This window comes from Helianthus annuus, chromosome 17 (genome assembly GCF_002127325.2).
Source record: "Helianthus annuus cultivar XRQ/B chromosome 17, HanXRQr2.0-SUNRISE, whole genome shotgun sequence".
Lineage (NCBI taxonomy): Eukaryota > Viridiplantae > Streptophyta > Magnoliopsida > Asterales > Asteraceae > Helianthus > Helianthus annuus.
Genome location: NC_035449.2, coordinates 18,648,521 through 18,666,732, shown reverse-complemented (window position 1 = coordinate 18,666,732; position 18,212 = coordinate 18,648,521). Strand labels below are relative to the sequence as shown.

General features: G+C 36.4%; 1 protein-coding gene across 1 annotated transcript; it reads right to left on the bottom strand.

Annotated features, from left to right (window-relative positions):
• Positions 1-5,431: 5,431 nt before the first annotated feature.
• LOC110922170 (40S ribosomal protein S3-1) lies at positions 5,432-8,110 on the bottom strand. Its single transcript, XM_022166482.2, has 6 exons — positions 7,887-8,110; positions 7,654-7,801; positions 6,240-6,411; positions 6,094-6,148; positions 5,904-6,032; positions 5,432-5,810 (listed from the first exon to the last, which is right to left on the bottom strand). The coding sequence occupies exons 1-6, from the start codon at positions 7,914-7,916 to the stop codon at positions 5,604-5,606; spliced, it is 741 nt and encodes a 246-aa protein (XP_022022174.1). The 5' UTR covers positions 7,917-8,110; the 3' UTR covers positions 5,432-5,603.
• Positions 8,111-18,212: the final 10,102 nt, after the last annotated feature.

Genomic DNA, 18,212 nt, shown 5'->3' with positions numbered 1-18,212 from the left:
TCTGGCTTGGCCCGATTTAGTTTGTATAAAAACTTGTAATTCAATTGAATGCATTACCTATAAGGCGGTGATCTATTGGGAAATAGAGGTGCACAAACCCGTTAATTTTAATAACCGGTTCAGTTAACCGGTTATAGCGGTTAATTTGCCTTTAACTGGTTCGGTTAATTAACCGATTATCTTCGGTTATCAACTAGTTACTTTGCTTTTTTCTTGAATTTTTTGGGTTTTTTTTAGTTAACCAGTCTGTCGGTTAAAAAGCGATTAATAATTGGTTCCTATACTAAATACTTATAACCGGTTGCTAACCTATGGTTAAAAATAATCACTAACCGGTTAATTCTATATCGGTTATTAACCGGTTACAGTTAATTAACCAGTTATTTTGTGCACCTCTATTGAATCTTTAAACACTTATATAATTTTTTATAGATTATAGACCTTTATATAATTTTTTATAGATTATAAAATTATATAATTTTTATTACACAACATTCTGTAATACAGGAGTCTATGCATAGTGATAGTAGATAGGGTTACAAACAAACCGAACGAACACGAACAAGACGTTTTTCGTGTTTGTTTGTTAAGAAATATATGTGTTCGCGAACCGTTAACAAACACTTATCGAACGAGATTTTATGTTCGTGTTCGTTTGTTAAGGAAATGAACTTGTTCGTGTTCGTTTGTATTTGTTTGTTAATTTTAGGCAACAGACAAAAACGAACGTTGACGAACATAAATGAGCACAAACTAATGTTCATGAACACAAATGGAAACAAACGAACACAAATAATCGTTCATAAACAGAATATATAATACACTGACACTTATTAGATATTTAATTTGTCGGAATTTTGAAGTATTCAAATAAATATAAAAACTAAAAACACTAATGAACTTTCGAACACAAACGAACACGTTAACGAATGTTCACGAACATAAACGAACAAACATGGCCTCTGTTCATGTTTGTTCATTTAACTAAACGAACAAAATTTCTTGTTCGTGTTCGTTTGTTTAATAAACGAACGAACACAAACGAACTTCCTACCGAACGGTTCACGAACTGTTCGCTGAACGTTTGGTTCGTTTGCAGCCCTAATAGTAGAGTATTGATAAAGCAAAGTGAGTTAAGTCTCGCTATCATAGATGTTGAATTGATGATAAAGCAAGTGATTTTAGTCTCACTTTCTTTGTTTTCTCAGATTTTCTACTCACTCTCTTTGTATTATCATCTCAAGCATGCGAAAGATGCAAGTGTTTTCGCCTTCGAATTTCTTGCAATGTTGTATTTTTATAACACAATCTGAAAATTAAATGCATGGTTGACTCTATGTTGTTGACCGCAGAAACAGTTATATTTTTGTTATGAATATATTTATTATTAATGTGGTTATCAACACCTAAAATAGATTAGGCTTGTTCCACAAGTTTTCCTCTATTATATATAGTCTCTTGTAATATACACCTCAATCAATAAGATCAATCTCTTTCTCCATATTCTTCTTTATATTCCTTTTGCTATTAGGCTAGTTTCACAACACGTTATCAGCACGAGTTGCTTTTGACACTGAATCGTATTATCATATTCACATAAATTCCTAAACCCTTGGTAGGAAGATAGGGGATTGTAAGAAAGAGAATATCGCCATCACCGTCCTCGCGAACTCTTGACCTGATGTATGTAAGGTGGCTGGATGCCATGGAGATCAATTTATCGTTTTCGTTGAATCGACGAAAATTTCTCTGATTCGTTTCCAAGTCATCGATGAGGTAAGTAATTTAATTTTATGCATCATAATTGTATGTTTGTGAACTTGATTTATTTGATTGTTGGGCAATAAATGAAAAAAAAAGCCGATTTGTGTTGTATTAAAATCATTCAAAATCATTTTTCTTTCCATATTTCACAAATAAACATTATTACTGGTTGATTATTTTGTATTCTTCATATTAATTACATTAGCGAAAAAGTGGTTCGTATTTTTCTAGATGTCTGTCAGAAAAAAAAAATGTTTTCCAGATTTAATATTAAATTTATATTTGGTTGAAATTTAAAAGTAATATATGTAAATATCTTCAACAAAAACGGGTACCTTTTATACGCGGAACAAGGAAATTTATTTTTCAAGAAATAAAAAAGAGATTTTGAAAGGTAATTAACTCAATCTTAGTAGAGATTTTCAGTCTAGAAGTACCATAGTTATGCATATGTGCATTAATATGATTTGCTAGATATGTATGATTATAATATCTTTCATTTGAGCTTATTGTCATGATATAACATTTGTCAAGCGAAGAGACATTGGAATGAGTTCAAAGAAATATTTCAGGTTTAAACGATATTTGATTATATTTTACTAACCCATCAAACAAGTTTGTTTGTAGATGCAGGAATGTAACAAAATACAATCGTGGATATATGATATTTTGAAAGGATGTACCTAAAGTCTCGTTAGAAGATTATACAACATTACTCAACATAAAGGATTGCACATTAAGGGATCGAGCGACAAATCATTTGCTACAAAAACTTTGTTCGACTTTCAAGGAAGGTGGACACACGTCAATTAAAGGATACATGTTAAAATGAGGGGGAGACTTATTCAAGTTGCACGCTTTTTCCCTTGACTACGTTTTGTCCCATTGGGTTTTCTTAGTAAGGTTTTTAATGAGGCAACATACCTGATCCAGAAGTATCAGGGGGAGATAATGCGCATTACACGCTGCACTCTTTTTCCCTTAGCTATGGTTTTGTCCCACCGGATTTTCCTAGCAAGGTTTTTAACGAGGCAGCATCAAGCGTATTATGTTGATAACCAAGGGGGAGTGTTATGAATATATTTATTATTAATGTGGTTATCAACACCTAAAATAGATTAGGCTTGTTCCACAAGTTTTCCTCTATTATATATAGTCTCTTGTAATATACACCTCAATCAATAAGATCAATCTCTTTCTCCATATTCTTCTTTATATTCCTTTTGCTATTAGGCTAGTTTCACAACAATTTTATGTTTTTTTTTTAACAACGAATTTCTTTTAATCCATGTTGTTTACGTGACTTGAACCAAAGATTTTTCCCCTTCCAAACTCAGGTGTTTAAGGACCACCACCCTATTGGTAGTTGTATTTATGTAAAACCTTATAAAACAACAAACGTGGTGTATAAAGAAATTTTTAACGACTTGTGATTATTTCGTATTTTTCTAAGTTCATTATAATTTAATCTTTACATAAGTAATCAAACATTTTTTTTTCATTTCAAAGTTATTAGTTATTCATTGGAACTATTTTTGAATTATGAAATCAAACTTATAACGTTTTAAATCTTTAGTATCAAATTGTGTTTATAGTTATGCTACCTAGAATTAATTTGATACCTTCAAATAAAAAGATTCCTTTCGCATTTCAAATGAGACAATTTCCATTAGCTATATATATTTCGCGATGACAATCAACAAAAGACAAGAATAATAACTATCTAGGGTTGGTTTGTACTTGAAACAACCCGTTTTCACTCATGGTCATTGTACGTCGCTTTATCAAGAGTAAAAACCAGAGATGAAGTCATTTCTTTCAATTTAGTGTAATTTAATATTATCGTTAGTAATTGAACATTTTTTTCATTAAAAAAATATGTCAACAATGTTAAATAATATATTTTATTGTGAAGTCACCCATGTAACACGCGGTAACTTAAAACTAGTATTATAATATTTAAACAAACTTGTTTTGTTTTTACAAAGTCATATTTCGAAACCAGTCATATAGGCAGTTTGAATGTTTAGTTTTATTAGTTTCATCTTCAAACCGCCAAAAAAGTAAAAACACCATAAATACAGCTATCAAAATCAAGGGAAAAGATCAAATAGGAAGTTAATTTTCGCTAGGAATGATAGGAAGCCATAGAATTATGACCTGTGGCAAATTTTAAAATAAAGAGAAAGGGTATTTTAGTCAATCCAACTCCTTCTTCTTCCTTTTTCAAAACCCAGTAAATTCAAAAACCCACCATTTTCAAAACCCACCATCTTCAACTATTTCTTCACTTTCTATCTCAATAATCACTACATTATAGTGCGATTTTCATCACCAATCAATGATTCAGAACCCGATCAACGTGTTCTTCAGCTTTTTTTGAAGAAAACCCAGTTTAATTTCATAAAAAAATCTCGTTTTTTCCGGTGATTTTGGAGATAATCACTCGATTCGAGCGTTGATAAGTGTTTCTATCATTCAAATTTTGTCAATTTATGAAGAAATCGGCTTCGATCCATGTAAGAAATTCTTTAATTTCATTTTCATGATATGGGTTTTTGATTTAGTCATTGCGTTTTACGATCTTTGCGGGGGTCCGGGGGCGGCAGCCCCCGGTAGCGGGGTCCCAGGGGCGGCAGCCCCTGGCGGGGTCAAGGGGCAGAGCCCCTGGCTGGCCTATTTCGAAGACAGTAATTAATTTTCCAGAAATTGGCTCATTTCGAAGACAGTAATTCGTAGACAATTCAAACAGTTCACAGTGACAGACAGTTTTATGTGTCCATTGCGTTTTAGAAATGAGTCATTTTTAAGTGTTTTCTGACCATTGCGTTTTACATATAAGACATTTCTTTGTGTTTTTGGTGCATTGCGTTTTAGGTAAAACACTTTTTATGTGTTTTCTGGCCATTGCGTTTTAGAAAACAGACATTTTAAGTGTATTCTGGCCATTGCGTTTTACAAATAAGTCATTTCTTTGTGTTTTTGGTGCATTGCGTTTTAGGTAAAAACAGATTTTTATGTGTTTTCTGGCCATTGCGTTTTACAAATAAGACATTTCTATGTGTTTTCTGGCCATTGCGTTTTACAAATAAGTCATTTCTTTGTGTTTTTGGTGCATTGCGTTTTAGGTAAAACACATTTTTATGTGTTTTCTAGCCATTGCGTTTTACAAATAAGACATTTCTATGTGTTTTCTCGCCATTGCGTTTTACAAATAAGTCATTTCTGTGTTTTTGGTGCATTGCGTTTTAGAAAAATGTCATTTTTTAGGTTTTTTTTTCATTGCGTTTTACGTAACTGATGGTTTTTCTATTGCGTTTTACGCAACTGGGTTTTAAATTTTTTTTTTTTTTAAATATAGCAATAGTATACTCGTTTTAAAGATAAAAAAACGCTCGTTTTTTTGGTGCAATTTTTATAAAAAAATAATGTCGTATGAAAGAGTTATTAACGTTTAAAAAATGGGGGGGGGGAAATTGGAGGAGAGAGAAACTATTGGCTTGGATTGACTAGAATGCCCTTGAACAAACTCACGCGCCTCTTTTCTTACTTTCAATTTCCCTGATTTAATCTTAGCCCTTGATTAACTTAATGGATGGTCAAGATCACTTCCTATCCTTCCTAGCCAAATAAACTTCCTATTGTATCTCCACCCTCAAAATCAATCTTCATATTGCAATTTTCAGTCCTTCAAAAATAATATTGATAAAAAAATAAATCTCATGAACTAGCAGTTCAAAAAGAAAAAAAAAGATATATCCACCAAAACTCAAAAGAACCAAGAAAAATGATCTTCCATAGTTGAGAAATCTAAAGATAACCTCGCCTTTAACCGACCCTCAAACAGCTACTGGAATCGGCATAGGCAAAGGCGCATCAGCAGCAACAAACGGTGGCTTGTATTCCTCAACTTCTTTGGGTGGGAGTGCAATGACATCATCTTTAGGCATGTGAATAACAACATTATCAGGTAACGGTTTCTTGGGGCCAAGTTTGCCGGTAGGATCCCAGTCGAGCATAATCTTAACCTTGATACCAATAACACCCTGCAAGCAAATTACACAACTTTGATATAATTCAAGTATAATAATAAAACTATAAAATATGACAAATATAAGATAGAGAAAAGATGAGTCTACCTGTCTAAGAAGCACATGTCTCACAGCAGAGTCAATGTAGTCATTGACTGGACCAGATGACACCATGTACCCGTCCTTAAACTTCATTGATTTAGCACGTTGAGCCCTAAGTTTTCCGCTAATAATCACCTGAGATTGATAAGCAATGCTTAGTAGTTAGTAGTAACAAATCGACGGAATATCTACATACCTCACATCCTTTTGCTCCATTCTCCATAACAAATCTCAAAACACCATAGCAAGCCCTAAACACAGTCAAATAAAGCATCGGTTTATTTTAGTAAATGGACGTTTGAATGACATCATCATCTCCACAGAAGGAAAGTTTTGATAGACCTGCGGACAGCAAGACCGCCAAGAAGCTTGTAACGCAAAGATTCGGCTTGTGCAATGGCACAGAGCCCCCTGTTGTTGACTCTCTCAGCATAAAGTTCCACGCTGTTTTCAGGGAACTTAAAGCGTTTCTGAACGAGGGATGTCAGCTCCCTTATCCTCCTTCCCTTCTCGCCTAGAAACCAGATTCCATATGTAAACAACCACGGATTCAGGATGTCTAGTAACAACTTTATCCAAGTAAAATAAACTAGTTATTATCATCTTACACTGTTAATGCTCCCAGCTTGACAGCAACAATGAATCAGTTGCCATCACAAACACTAATAACAACCACAACCGTCTTTTACAGATTAAGGTTATCGGATAATGATCTAAGAAACAAAGAGTTTCAACACCAATCATAGAATATGACATCTTGTGTTGAAAATGGCGCTTTAAAACAAACAAACTCTTTTTGCATTAGGCTATATGTTGTGATTTAACTAAATAGTGTAATAATGACATGCCACATCACTGCCACATAGACAGTGGGCTTTAACTAACCCATCCTTTAACAAGGAGGTTGTGGTTTAACTAAAAAAAACAAATAAAATAAAAAAAATAAATGTGTGTGTGCATGTGATTGGTGGAGGCCTGGAGGGTAGTGGACCTCACCCATCCTTGTGTTAACAGCGTTAAGGGGGTAACACCCCGCTCTTTAACCGCCATGGCACAATGTTTAGTTAGTTATTTCGGTGAGGTGGCATGGGGCGCCACCCTACAACACACAACCATAGTACATAATATTGCACAAAAAATTAGGGCTGGCAATTGGGTACCTGTTAAGACACGATTAGACCTGTTTGACTGATAAATACACCCTTTGACTTTTTTAATTTTTAAAGTAATTAAAATTACAATGTTAGGATCTATCATTTATTCATCTTTGTACATAAAACATAAAACTGTTTTATAAACATGAGGTAGAAAGTAGTTAAACGAGTCGTAATCATGTTTGAAACTTATGTTGTGCGCGCCGTCAGAAACCTGATTGGCCAGCCTTACAAAAAATAGAAAAAAAATCACTTATAAAACTTAACAAGATCACACCATTTTCTTTCAACACAACATGCAAGTCCAAATCCACTAGTTTAGCTCATACGAACCCAAGTTTAAATCTAGGATGAAATAAACATAAGATAACCCATTCTAGAATAGCTTGAGTCAATTAATCATAAACAATTACATATCACATTCATAACTTATTCAAAATTATTAATCACATACATACCTATGTTCTCTAGTAAAAAAAACAAAAATCATAAACACAAGTTTAAATAAAATAACAAAAAACACATTAATGCTTCACATTCACACATATATACAAAATTAACACGTATAATCACATTCAAATTTTAAAACAATTAAACTTTACCTAACACGTTTTGAGTACGTGTGGCTCTTATAATAATCTCCGTACGCATCGGCGTAACCCTAACTTCCACTCCAGAATAACCGTCCTCCGCGAGTTCTCTAGTAAGAACCTCGTTTAACTCGGCGAAAAACACGCCATCTGCTGCAAACTGATACACAAAAAACATAATAAAGTAAGATTTTTGGAAGACTAAACATAATATTATTTTGAAAAACAGGGTTGGTGAGAGTAACCTTTCGCTTTTTGCTCAATTGAGTCGCCATTGTTGCCGTTAAGGTTTCGGTGATGATGAAGAATTCCGGTCACAATTGAGTCGCTACAGTTTTCCGGGGGAAATTGTGTAGGGACCGCAGTTACCATATATATTTGAAGATGATTAGGGTTACAAACGAAATTAACGATTTAACGGGGTTTGTTTAAAGCCCGAAACAGGGCCCAATTTTTTGTTTCCATCAAAGTGGACGTAGTGGTCGCCGGTAGAGTTGCACAAAATAATATGTTAGTTGATTGTAATCGGTTATTAAATGAAATTGTAACTGATTTAGAAATAATTGGTTTGTTTAACCGTAGCTTAGTAACCGGTTATAAGTATTTAGTATAGAAACCGATTATTAATATCTTTCTTTTTTAATCGGTTTTTTAAATGATAGACCGGTTAATCGAAAAAAAACCAAAGAATTAAAAAAAAGGCAAAATAACTGGTTAATTACACGAACTGATTAAAGTAATTAACCGGACTAGTTAAAAAAATAACCGGTTCAATATGAACCGGTTAATGTCAAAAAGTCAAATTAACTGGTATAACCGGTTATTAAAATTAACCGGTTTGTGCACCTCTAGTGACTGGTGGGCTTTTTTAATATTGTTCTTCGACAACTAAATTGCCAAAATCATCCCTAAGGTTTGAGTTTGTTTCATCTAAAACAATTTTTTGTGCCATGTTGCCCTTCACTTTGGGACGTAGTGAAGGACAATATGGTACAAAAAAAGCTTTTTAGATGAAACTAACAAATGACAAATATTCCCAAACCTCGAGGATGATTTTGACAATTTACTCTTCTTCGATTCCCTTTTATGTCTACGGTTAGACCGTGTATATAAAGAGTTAAAGCCTCCACGAGTCCAGGCATACCAACTCGTTGTCAAACACCATTATGGGTAGCCAACGAAGGGCGCCAAAGCTGGGTGTCGCCACCAGAATAACGGACGTGAAGGAAATTGTTGTGGGGACTGTTTTTTTCCAGCCAATCATAATCCAATCCACTTTCTATTTAAAAAAATATAAATATAAAAACAGTTATGATTTTAGTTAAGCTATTACACCTATTTATTATGTAGTTCAGTTATTGCATTACTGCCTACGTGATGATGACGTGTCGGTAACCTTTTCAGTTTAGTTATTTTACTACACTTGTTCTTATAAACCGATCTTGTAACTTCTTAAACTCATAAATCATAATTACCAATTTTTTAACACAAAATGTTACATGCTATTAAGCCTTAAACAACAAAAAAAAAAAAAAAAAAAAAAAAAAAAAAAACCATCACTCTTTATAATGAATATCATTGTTGTTGAAAAGGTCAATTCATTATCAAACACATATAGTTTATTTTGTCTAATATGGTTTATTCTTATGTTTTGTGTTATACTTGTATCCAGTGGGCTTGGGTAGCTAGATCTTTGAATTGAGCGCTGCGTTTATAAGGCTTAGAGGGAGTTTATGCATCGTTGGGTTCGGTTCAAATCCATTTATGCATCGTTCGGTTCTTATCCATTCGTCTTACACAATTTATATTCTTCAGATCATTCTTTGGGTTAATAAAGCTTTGGTTTGGGTATTCTTCTTGTTTGAGTGTTAATCCATGATTCTTGACAATTGTCATTAACAATATGTGTAAAAAAATAATAATAATAATAAGAGCTAACATAAGAAGCCTCACAGATACCATAATACAAATCAAATAGAAATTAACAGCGCTTTGCATATTCATAATAACTAACGCTTTCACAACCACCTTTAAAGTTTTGATTTACATGTTAATAGCAATAATCATATAAACAAGTTTACACGAGCAAGGGAGGATCTTAGTTAGGACCAGGGGGAGCGTCAGACCTAGAGTTACAGCAAGCATGGAGTACTCATAGCTCCCAAACATGAAAGATCAAGCTCCAAATCCTGGCGTTCAGCTTCAATAGTAAGTACTTAAATTCAATAGTGAAATGGTCACCTTAAAACAGTGTTGTCATACTGTTACCAGTGGCGGAGCCAGGATTTTTTTCCTGGGGTGCGGGAATTTTTTAAAGATTTTAGACCCTTAGCTATATAAAAAATCGGTTCATAGCGGGTCGGATCGGGTCGGGTCATTTAAAACAATTAAAAACAAACAAACAAAGTTTCATAGCGGGTCGAATTAGATAGAGTCGGGTCCATTTCAATTCTCAAACAATCAAACCCTAGTTCCTAATTTCCTATCACATTAACAAACAAAAAAACATCAAAGTTCAAACCATCCCTACTTTTATTTCTCTTAATCATTCAATAAAAGAACAAAAAAACTTATCTATAACATACCTTGGTCTTTAATTAAAGTAATCCGGCGAAAAAAGTGATTCAACTCCTTCCTCTTGAGAAATCGCGGCATAACTTCTCTACTCATTGTTCATTCCCAATCCTATCACATACAAAATAAACAAGGATCTTCAAGTGTTCAAGCATAGCCCACGTTACTTAATTTTCAATTTAAAATTTTGAATTTCAAGCCCTAGTAATTATTATTTGCCAACCAACAATCATATAATCAACAAACATGTTTGCCAACCAAAATTTTGAATTTCAAGTCCTAGTAATTATTATAAGCCCTAGTAAAAACCATGTACCTGTCAGGGGCGGCCTGAATTAACCAGTTTGCAGCCGAAATTTTGCATTCGCCGACCAGAATTATGCTGTCGCTTGGCGCTGAAGTGAGGGGGAGGGAGGGCGGGAGTCGCTGGCAAGTGGCAGCGATTTGGGTTTTTTTATTTTTTTTATTATGTGGATTGGTTTGTTTAACAAAACTAGTAGTTGGGTTGGGCTTGAATGGGTATTAAGTTATTGGGTTTGATGGATTGAATTTATGTTCTATTAAAGGGGTTAGTAGGCTAACTTGTTTACATAATTTGATCGGGTTTCAATCCGTGTTCACATTTTTTTCTAAGGGGTACGGACGAAAATTTCCAAGGGGTGCGGTCGGAATTTTTCAAGGGGTGCGGTCTGGATTTTTCGCGAAAAATACCACTAAATTTTTTTTTTCAAGGGGTGCGGCCGCCGACCCACCCCATAACTTGGGTCCGCCCCTGACTGTTACCCTTTGGGGATCCAATAATATCTGATATCCAGTGGCGTAGCTTAGTGTAAAGTGTGGGGTGCAACCCCCCCCCCCAAATATTTCGGTTAGAAGTGTAAAATTTTCTATTTTTCATCTGAAAATTTTAAAATTATATAGGATTGTCCCTCCAATTATTTTGCCTAAATATTTATACAATATATAAATTGGGTCCCATGACTTTCCGCCCCCTCGCAACTTTTCGTCAAGCTCCGCCACTACTGATATGTATAAGTGGTCTCCTTAAATATATCAGCTATTTTAGGGTCATTAGAATTTTTGTCAAGATGGTACCTAAGATAAAGATGAATAACTCTGTTGATAGATAGATTAAGAAATTACCTTAACACTTCATATAATGACGCCACTCATCAATATATCCCGTCTTCTCATCATCCATGCTTGGTACTTCACATGTCTCTAGTCTTTCTATTATCTTTGTAGTCTTACCAAGAAGCTTTGCTGCAACCTTCACACTTTCCTCTCTTTTCTCTATCACGCTTTCATGGCATCTCGTTGTTATGACTCGGGGTATGTTGGTGAAGCAAGCACAGAATATGTCTGCAATCATTCCTTTCAAATGGGCAAACAACTGCTCTTTGGCAATTGGTTCTATGTTGTTTTGATATCTAAGCAAGATTGTTTGTGTGATACGGTACATTGAATTGGCAGCAATCAACGTCTTAGGAGGATTATCCGCTAGATCTCCGTTGGTACTTTCCTTAATTTCTGTCATCATTTCTTCAGCTTTACCAGCAAACCATTTAAGAATCTCTATTGTTGTTTTCCCTTGGAAATCATTTTCTGCTAGAGGATTGTCCAACCACTTGCATTTGTTTTCGACCTCATACCATAACATCATAGCGGTCTTCCGAATATTTACATATTCATTTGCATTATTGAGGCTTTCTTCCACGAGATGGGTAAATGCAAGACCTTCACCATGTTAGGGGTATCGGATCAGAGTAGGCTCGAGCAGAAGCGGAACAAACACACACACACTAGCAGAAAATAAAGAACATGAGAATTTACGTGGTTCGGTCAAGGTGACCTACGTCCACAGGTTGCAACTAGGGTTTTACTTTATTAGATGCTCACAACTGTTTTCAGAATGACACAGACTACAATTACATAATAGGTATTTATAGAACAAGATTAGGGTTTCCTACTTGGTCAACAAGTTAACTAAGTGGGCCTAATAACTAGGGCCGGCTAACCCTAATTAGGGCCAGTTACCCTAAAGCCTACGAACCCAACAATCTCCCACTCGGAGGCTTTGCATAGTCCACAAAGTGCATCCAAGAAACCCATCACCAGTAACTTCAGTAATCTTTACGTTCAAGTCTTCCCAGCCTCCAGTTCCAAGAACAAGCTAAGACTTCAGTCACATCCAAGCCACCTAGTTGCAACCACACCTCTCATCAAGTATCTGAGAGACCAGTTAAAGCTCCCACAAGCTCCAACCCAACAGTCTTATCAGACCCATTCTCTGTCTCAACCGGCTTGCACGATTCACCAGCTCCAGAGATACACCGAGAATTAATACCACTCTCCACATTTTGCAAACTATTTCCAGGAGAGCTTTTTTCTTCAGTCGGAACCTTCGTCTTCAAAACCCAACTGTTCTTTGTGATTATACCTGGAACACGACCCGTGCTCCCACTATCACCAAATCCCCTGACTGGCTTAAACTTAGACCCCAGACCACATTCAACTGACATCCCCAAAGCACCAGGATTCAAGTTCGCAAATTGAACCCTCTTCCGCTTACTAGATTCAGTGAACCAGACTTTATGTTGTACAGGGACGGCTACTCCCTCAGCAGGTATCTCAACTAGATACAACGATCCTCGTCTCCTCCCACAGGCAATAACAAGATTTCCATCAATCACCTTCCACTTCCCACCACCAAACTTAACATCTAGTCCCTGTTTATCCAGTTGATTAACAGAAATAAGTTTTTTCGTTAAACCTAGAATTACCCTGACGTTCTTTAAGTTCCATGTAGTGCCCAGTGGAGTCCTCAGATTGACATCTCCCATACCCGTAACATCAAGAACATGACCGTTAGCTAATCGTACCTTTCCAAAGTCTCCTTTTTTCAGATTCACCATCGTCTCCCCGCTGTGCATGGCGTGAAACGAAGAACCAGAATCCATAGCCCAAGAATCTATAGACTCTTCACAGCAAACTAGTACGTCACCGTCAGATTCATCTGACACAACACTGTTTACATGCTGCTTACCATCCTCTTTCTTAGGATCAGGACACTCGTTTTTAACATGCCCCTTTTCACCACAGTTCCAGCACCTCACATTCTTCCCAGCTTTAGACAAGCTTTTCCCACGACTCCCATTGCTTCTGTTTTTACCTCTTCCCCTGCTAACACTGAGCATACTAGAAGTAGATCCTCCATTAGTGTTCCTCCGGTGAACGTCTTCACCCAAAACACTATCCCGGACCCGATCAAACTTCAAATTTCCAGTTCCAGCAGTTTCAGTGACCGTTGTCACAAATCCTGACCATCTATCAGGTAAGGAAGATAACAAAACCACAGCCTGAGTGTCATCATCCAACTTCATGCCCACAGTTGCTAACCTGGACAAAATTGAATTGACTTCGTTAATGTGATCAGCAACTGAACTGCCCTCGTTCATTCTCATATTAAACAGTTCCCTCATCAAGAACACCTTATTACTGGCAGACGGCTTCTCATACATATTTGACAGAGCTGTTAACATACCACGAGCAGTTGTTTCTTTCATGATATTAAATGCAACGCTCCTTGTCAAAGCCAATGTAATTTTACCTCTTGCCTTTTTATCCTTTGAGTTCTAAATTGCTTCGGCAGCTTTATCCATTCCAGTAGGTTTTTCTTCCAGTATCACATCCAAATCGCATTCACCAAGCAACGCCTCTATTTGCATTCTCCACCATGCAAAATCAGTACCGTTGAACTTCTCGATTCGGAACTTCCCGTCTTCAGCCATAGCAAACGAGAAAACCAGAAAAAACCACAAGGAACCAAGCAACCAAAACCCGAGCAACTTTCAATAAACCAGAAACCCGAAGTTCCTGAACCAGCGACTTCTCCTGCAAATCCGAGCGTAAAATCAGCGAATAACCAGGGTTCAAGAACCGAAACCCTAATCGCCAAATACCCCAAACCACCAGATCTACAACAGCAAACCCTGCGACGCAAACCCTAGACCTTACGAGCCGTAACCAGAGAATAGGTACGGGCCGTAAACAAGTCAGTGGCGACGGCAGCAACAGCAGATCAAGATCTCTCGTCCAGCTCTCTCCCTCTCCTGCGATAACCGTGTGTTTAACTGAACCTTTGGCTCTGATACCACTTGTTAGGGGTATCGGATCAGAGTAGGCTCGAGGGGAAGCGAAACAAACACACACACACTAGCAGAAAATAAAGAACATGAGAATTTACGTGGTTCGGTCAAGGTGACCTATGTCCACGAGTTGCAACTAGGGTTTTACTTTATTAGATGCTCACAACTGTTTTCAGAATGACACAGACTACAGTTACATAATAGGTATTTATAGAACAAGATTAGGGTTTCCTACTTGGTCAACAAGTTAACTAAGTAGGCCTAATAACTAGGGTCGGCTAACCCTAATTAGGGCCAGCTACCCTAAAGCCTACGAACCCAACACACCAACATTTCTTAATAAGCTCTCAACTCCGTCCTTATGAATATTTAGGAGAGCAATAGCAAGGCATGTTAAGGTTACTATCGGTAAGCTCCAACTGTTTACAGGTTCAACTAATGACCCAATACCTTCTCACATATTGTCTTAGTTTCTCAACTGTAGACATTTGGATATGTTGATCAGCTAATGAAATTTTGTATGTGGCTTGATACTTGGATTCTAAAATTTCCTTAGAGGTTGGACATAGCCATATAGGTATACGCCACGATAACGAAGTCAAAGTGAACAGAGAAAGCTACGAAATTTAAAGCCTTATCTGCAATAACACATGTATTAATCTGAATGCAAATATTCACAATTATGGTGATAATGAGAATGCAGAAACCTATTATGTTTGCTAGCAGTATGTTGTTGTCCATAGACGCCAAAGAAGGCATCAAGTTGGCCATCATTATGCACATGAAAGCCAAACTTCCAACCTTGGTTGCTTGGCCCACATAACTATGCATCCCGCTACTTAAATCAACCGGCAGTTTCATTGTGATGGTTATGACCGTGATAGATGCGGCGTTCAGAGAGAAGTACTTACATGGAAACCAGAACTTTTTATTCCGGAAACCATGCAACAAATCGGCAGCCATGGCAAGGATGCAGAAAAACGACGCTATTGCAATGTAGATCCCAATCCACACCATAGGTTCACTAAACCTGTCGCCGAATTCGCTATCCTGAACCTTGGAACATGACAAATCCAACTGCCTGATGTCTTCATCTGTGAGAATCTTACTTAATTCTTTGTGAGAATCTTCTAAAAGGTTCACGATTCTGTAACAACTATCATATGTAACACCGGAACTCATATTGAATATTTTAACCAATGAATGAGTAAAACTTGATGCTGACCGTCAGACTTTGGAATCTAAGTGGGAATACTGAATGGTCTTGTGACTTGCATGTGAGAATGTCTGTCTTGAACGTGCAAATCGATATATTTTATTGGTAATAACATGTGTTGAGTGTTCACGTTTCTATGAATGAACAGGACATGTTTAAAGCCACAAGGGTTGGAAAGGCCCATATGGACTTTTTTTTCCATATTCTTTTATTTAAAGCTAGTTAACATTTGACTATTTGAGTTTTGCTATATGTATACTCTCTCTAATAGCCTATAATTTTTATTAAATGTACATCCGTTCACTTACTAAATTAGTAAGGGATAGGGGCGTCCACCACTCATCACTCACTCACAACTTTCAATCAAGTTCCGTCATGTCATCAAGCATTATTCCATCACTATCTCTATGATGGATTTTAGTGGAAATGTCCATCACTCACCACCACACCCAACAATTTCCCTCACAATCAACAATTTCCCTCATCACCCAATACTTCATCACGCGTGAAAAATTCAACGCGTTTTCATTTTGACGTGTTATAAACCTTGGCGGCGGCGGTGTTTTATTTCATTCCATGCGTGTTCAGCCCCCATCACGGGGCGCCCCCAGTGGCCTAATTGTGGATATAAGATTAAAAAGGGTGAGACCAAACATAGCCCTTATGTAAGATATGACACGTATAGCTTCACTCTTAATTTTAATTTTATATCCACAATTACAAATCAATATTGTAACTTCTTATAAAACCAATAATTAACATGTTTTAAGACAATTTCTAGCATACTATTGATCCTTAAACAGCTCTCTGATTATATTTAATTGGTCATTAGTTTAATGATGCAAGTATCTTTATTTTTTTATATCTTGATGTAATATTTCATTTCACTATACTGTAACTAAATAAAGATGAATTGCCAATGTGGGGCTAGTCCACTTGTAGAGCTGGCACATGTCCCTCCAAGTCTACGACACTCCATCCTTCCTTTTTTAACGTGGAATTTCGTTAAACCAAAGTTAGCAACGAATATATGAAGTCGTTGCTAAATGATTATAAAATATTCATTGCTAGATGATTAAACTTAGCCACGATTTAACATTTAGTTGCGAACTTGCCAATTACAAAGGACACATTTAGGTGCTGTTTGTTTTTGCAGACATACACTGTCTGCAAGCTGATTTCATCTGTTTTCATGTCTGTAACTGAAGATGTGGTTTGAAGCTCTGTAAGCTGAAAATATAAGACTGTTTGTTTTTATAAATTCATACCGTCTTCATAACTGAAAATATAAATTGGTTTGTTCCCCTTTTTCTCTCGTAACCCACAACATCAATCGTAGGTCACCACCGTCACCACAACGTCTATAGTCATTTCTCTCATCTGAACAACCAACATCAAGCCGTAGAAAACTCAGATCTGTAAGGATCTTTGAAGAAAATGAGAGGGAGTTGAAAAGTTACCGGAGAAGGAGACCGTCTGCCATCATCATCGTCACAGCACCGTCTCCGGCGGGTGACCAGAACCGCCGCCGCCATCGCCCTTCTCTGTCTCTTTCTTCATCTCTCTGTCCTCCGATTTCTTTCTCTTGCTGATCTTCCTCTCTCATCATGGTTTTCAAGGAGTGAGTGTGGTAAAGGAAGAAGGTGGGTTGAAGGTGATGAAGAGGGGAAGTTTAGGGAGGGAACTCATGGTCGACTGATGAAAGTGAAAGAGATTTGTGTTAGGGTTTTTGTTTTTGTTCTTGTGAAGATGTTTTAAGCAAGGATCTAAAGCTTATTTTTTAAGATGAAAAAAGTTAACTTCAGATCTGTTTAAAGAAAAAAAACAAACAGTCTTCGAGGCCTTATGTCTGCCCGCCTGCAGACATAGGCTCTTTGCAGAGGTTTTAAGCAAAAACAAACAGCACCTTAGTTGCGAACTTGCCAATTACAAACGACACCAATTATTAGCAATGACTAAAGTATTCTGTAGCTAATTAGCAAACATTAGATAAATTTACTGGCAATTTCTTTTCTTGTGTTCTCTATTAGCACCACCCAATCCGTTGCACTTGCTAATAACATTTTTCAAAAGATGTTGGCTCTTTAGCGATGGATTTAGATTGTGGAACATCACATTTCAAGTTGATTTGTTAAATAATACTTCAAATCAAAACACTGTAAGCTTGACAAGGAAAAATTACATCTGAATTGTAGTCCTCGTTGAACGACAACTGACTGACATTAAAAACAGATGATATACGCGACATGGCCTCTACCCAGGCTCATGAGATCAAAGAACTCCAACTGCATTAGACAAAATAATCCTGTAGCAGAAAATTATAGCAATACATTTCAAGTCAATCTTTAGAAATGGTCACATGAAGATGGGTAAACCAATTCGTTATAAACAAAGAAGTTTAGATAAATACTAAGCATCTAGAGTTACATGAGGAACTTTAAAGTTTATAAACAAAACCTGCGATGCAAATTTCAGTGAAAGATTGTTGTTAAGATGCTTTATCACCTTTCAGAGAGGCGCAAAAGGAATAACTAGACCAAACATAGAAAAGCAAAATACAATTTAACTACATATCAGGTCTACATACAAACATGTGATGGACATATGTACTTAATGAATCAATTGATGTTGCC

Bases quoted from the DNA above. Each gene is read 5' to 3' on its own strand.
- LOC110922170 (XM_022166482.2), bottom strand. From the start codon at position 7,916: ATGGCGACTCAATTGAGCAAAAAGCGAAAG. The intron at 6,149-6,239 runs GTCTATCAAAAC...GACTGTGTTTAG, and splicing joins GGCGGTCTTGCTGTCCGCAG to GGCTTGCTATGGTGTTTTGA. The intron at 5,811-5,903 runs GTAGACTCATCT...ATTTGCTTGCAG, and splicing joins GACATGTGCTTCTTAGACAG to GGTGTTATTGGTATCAAGGT.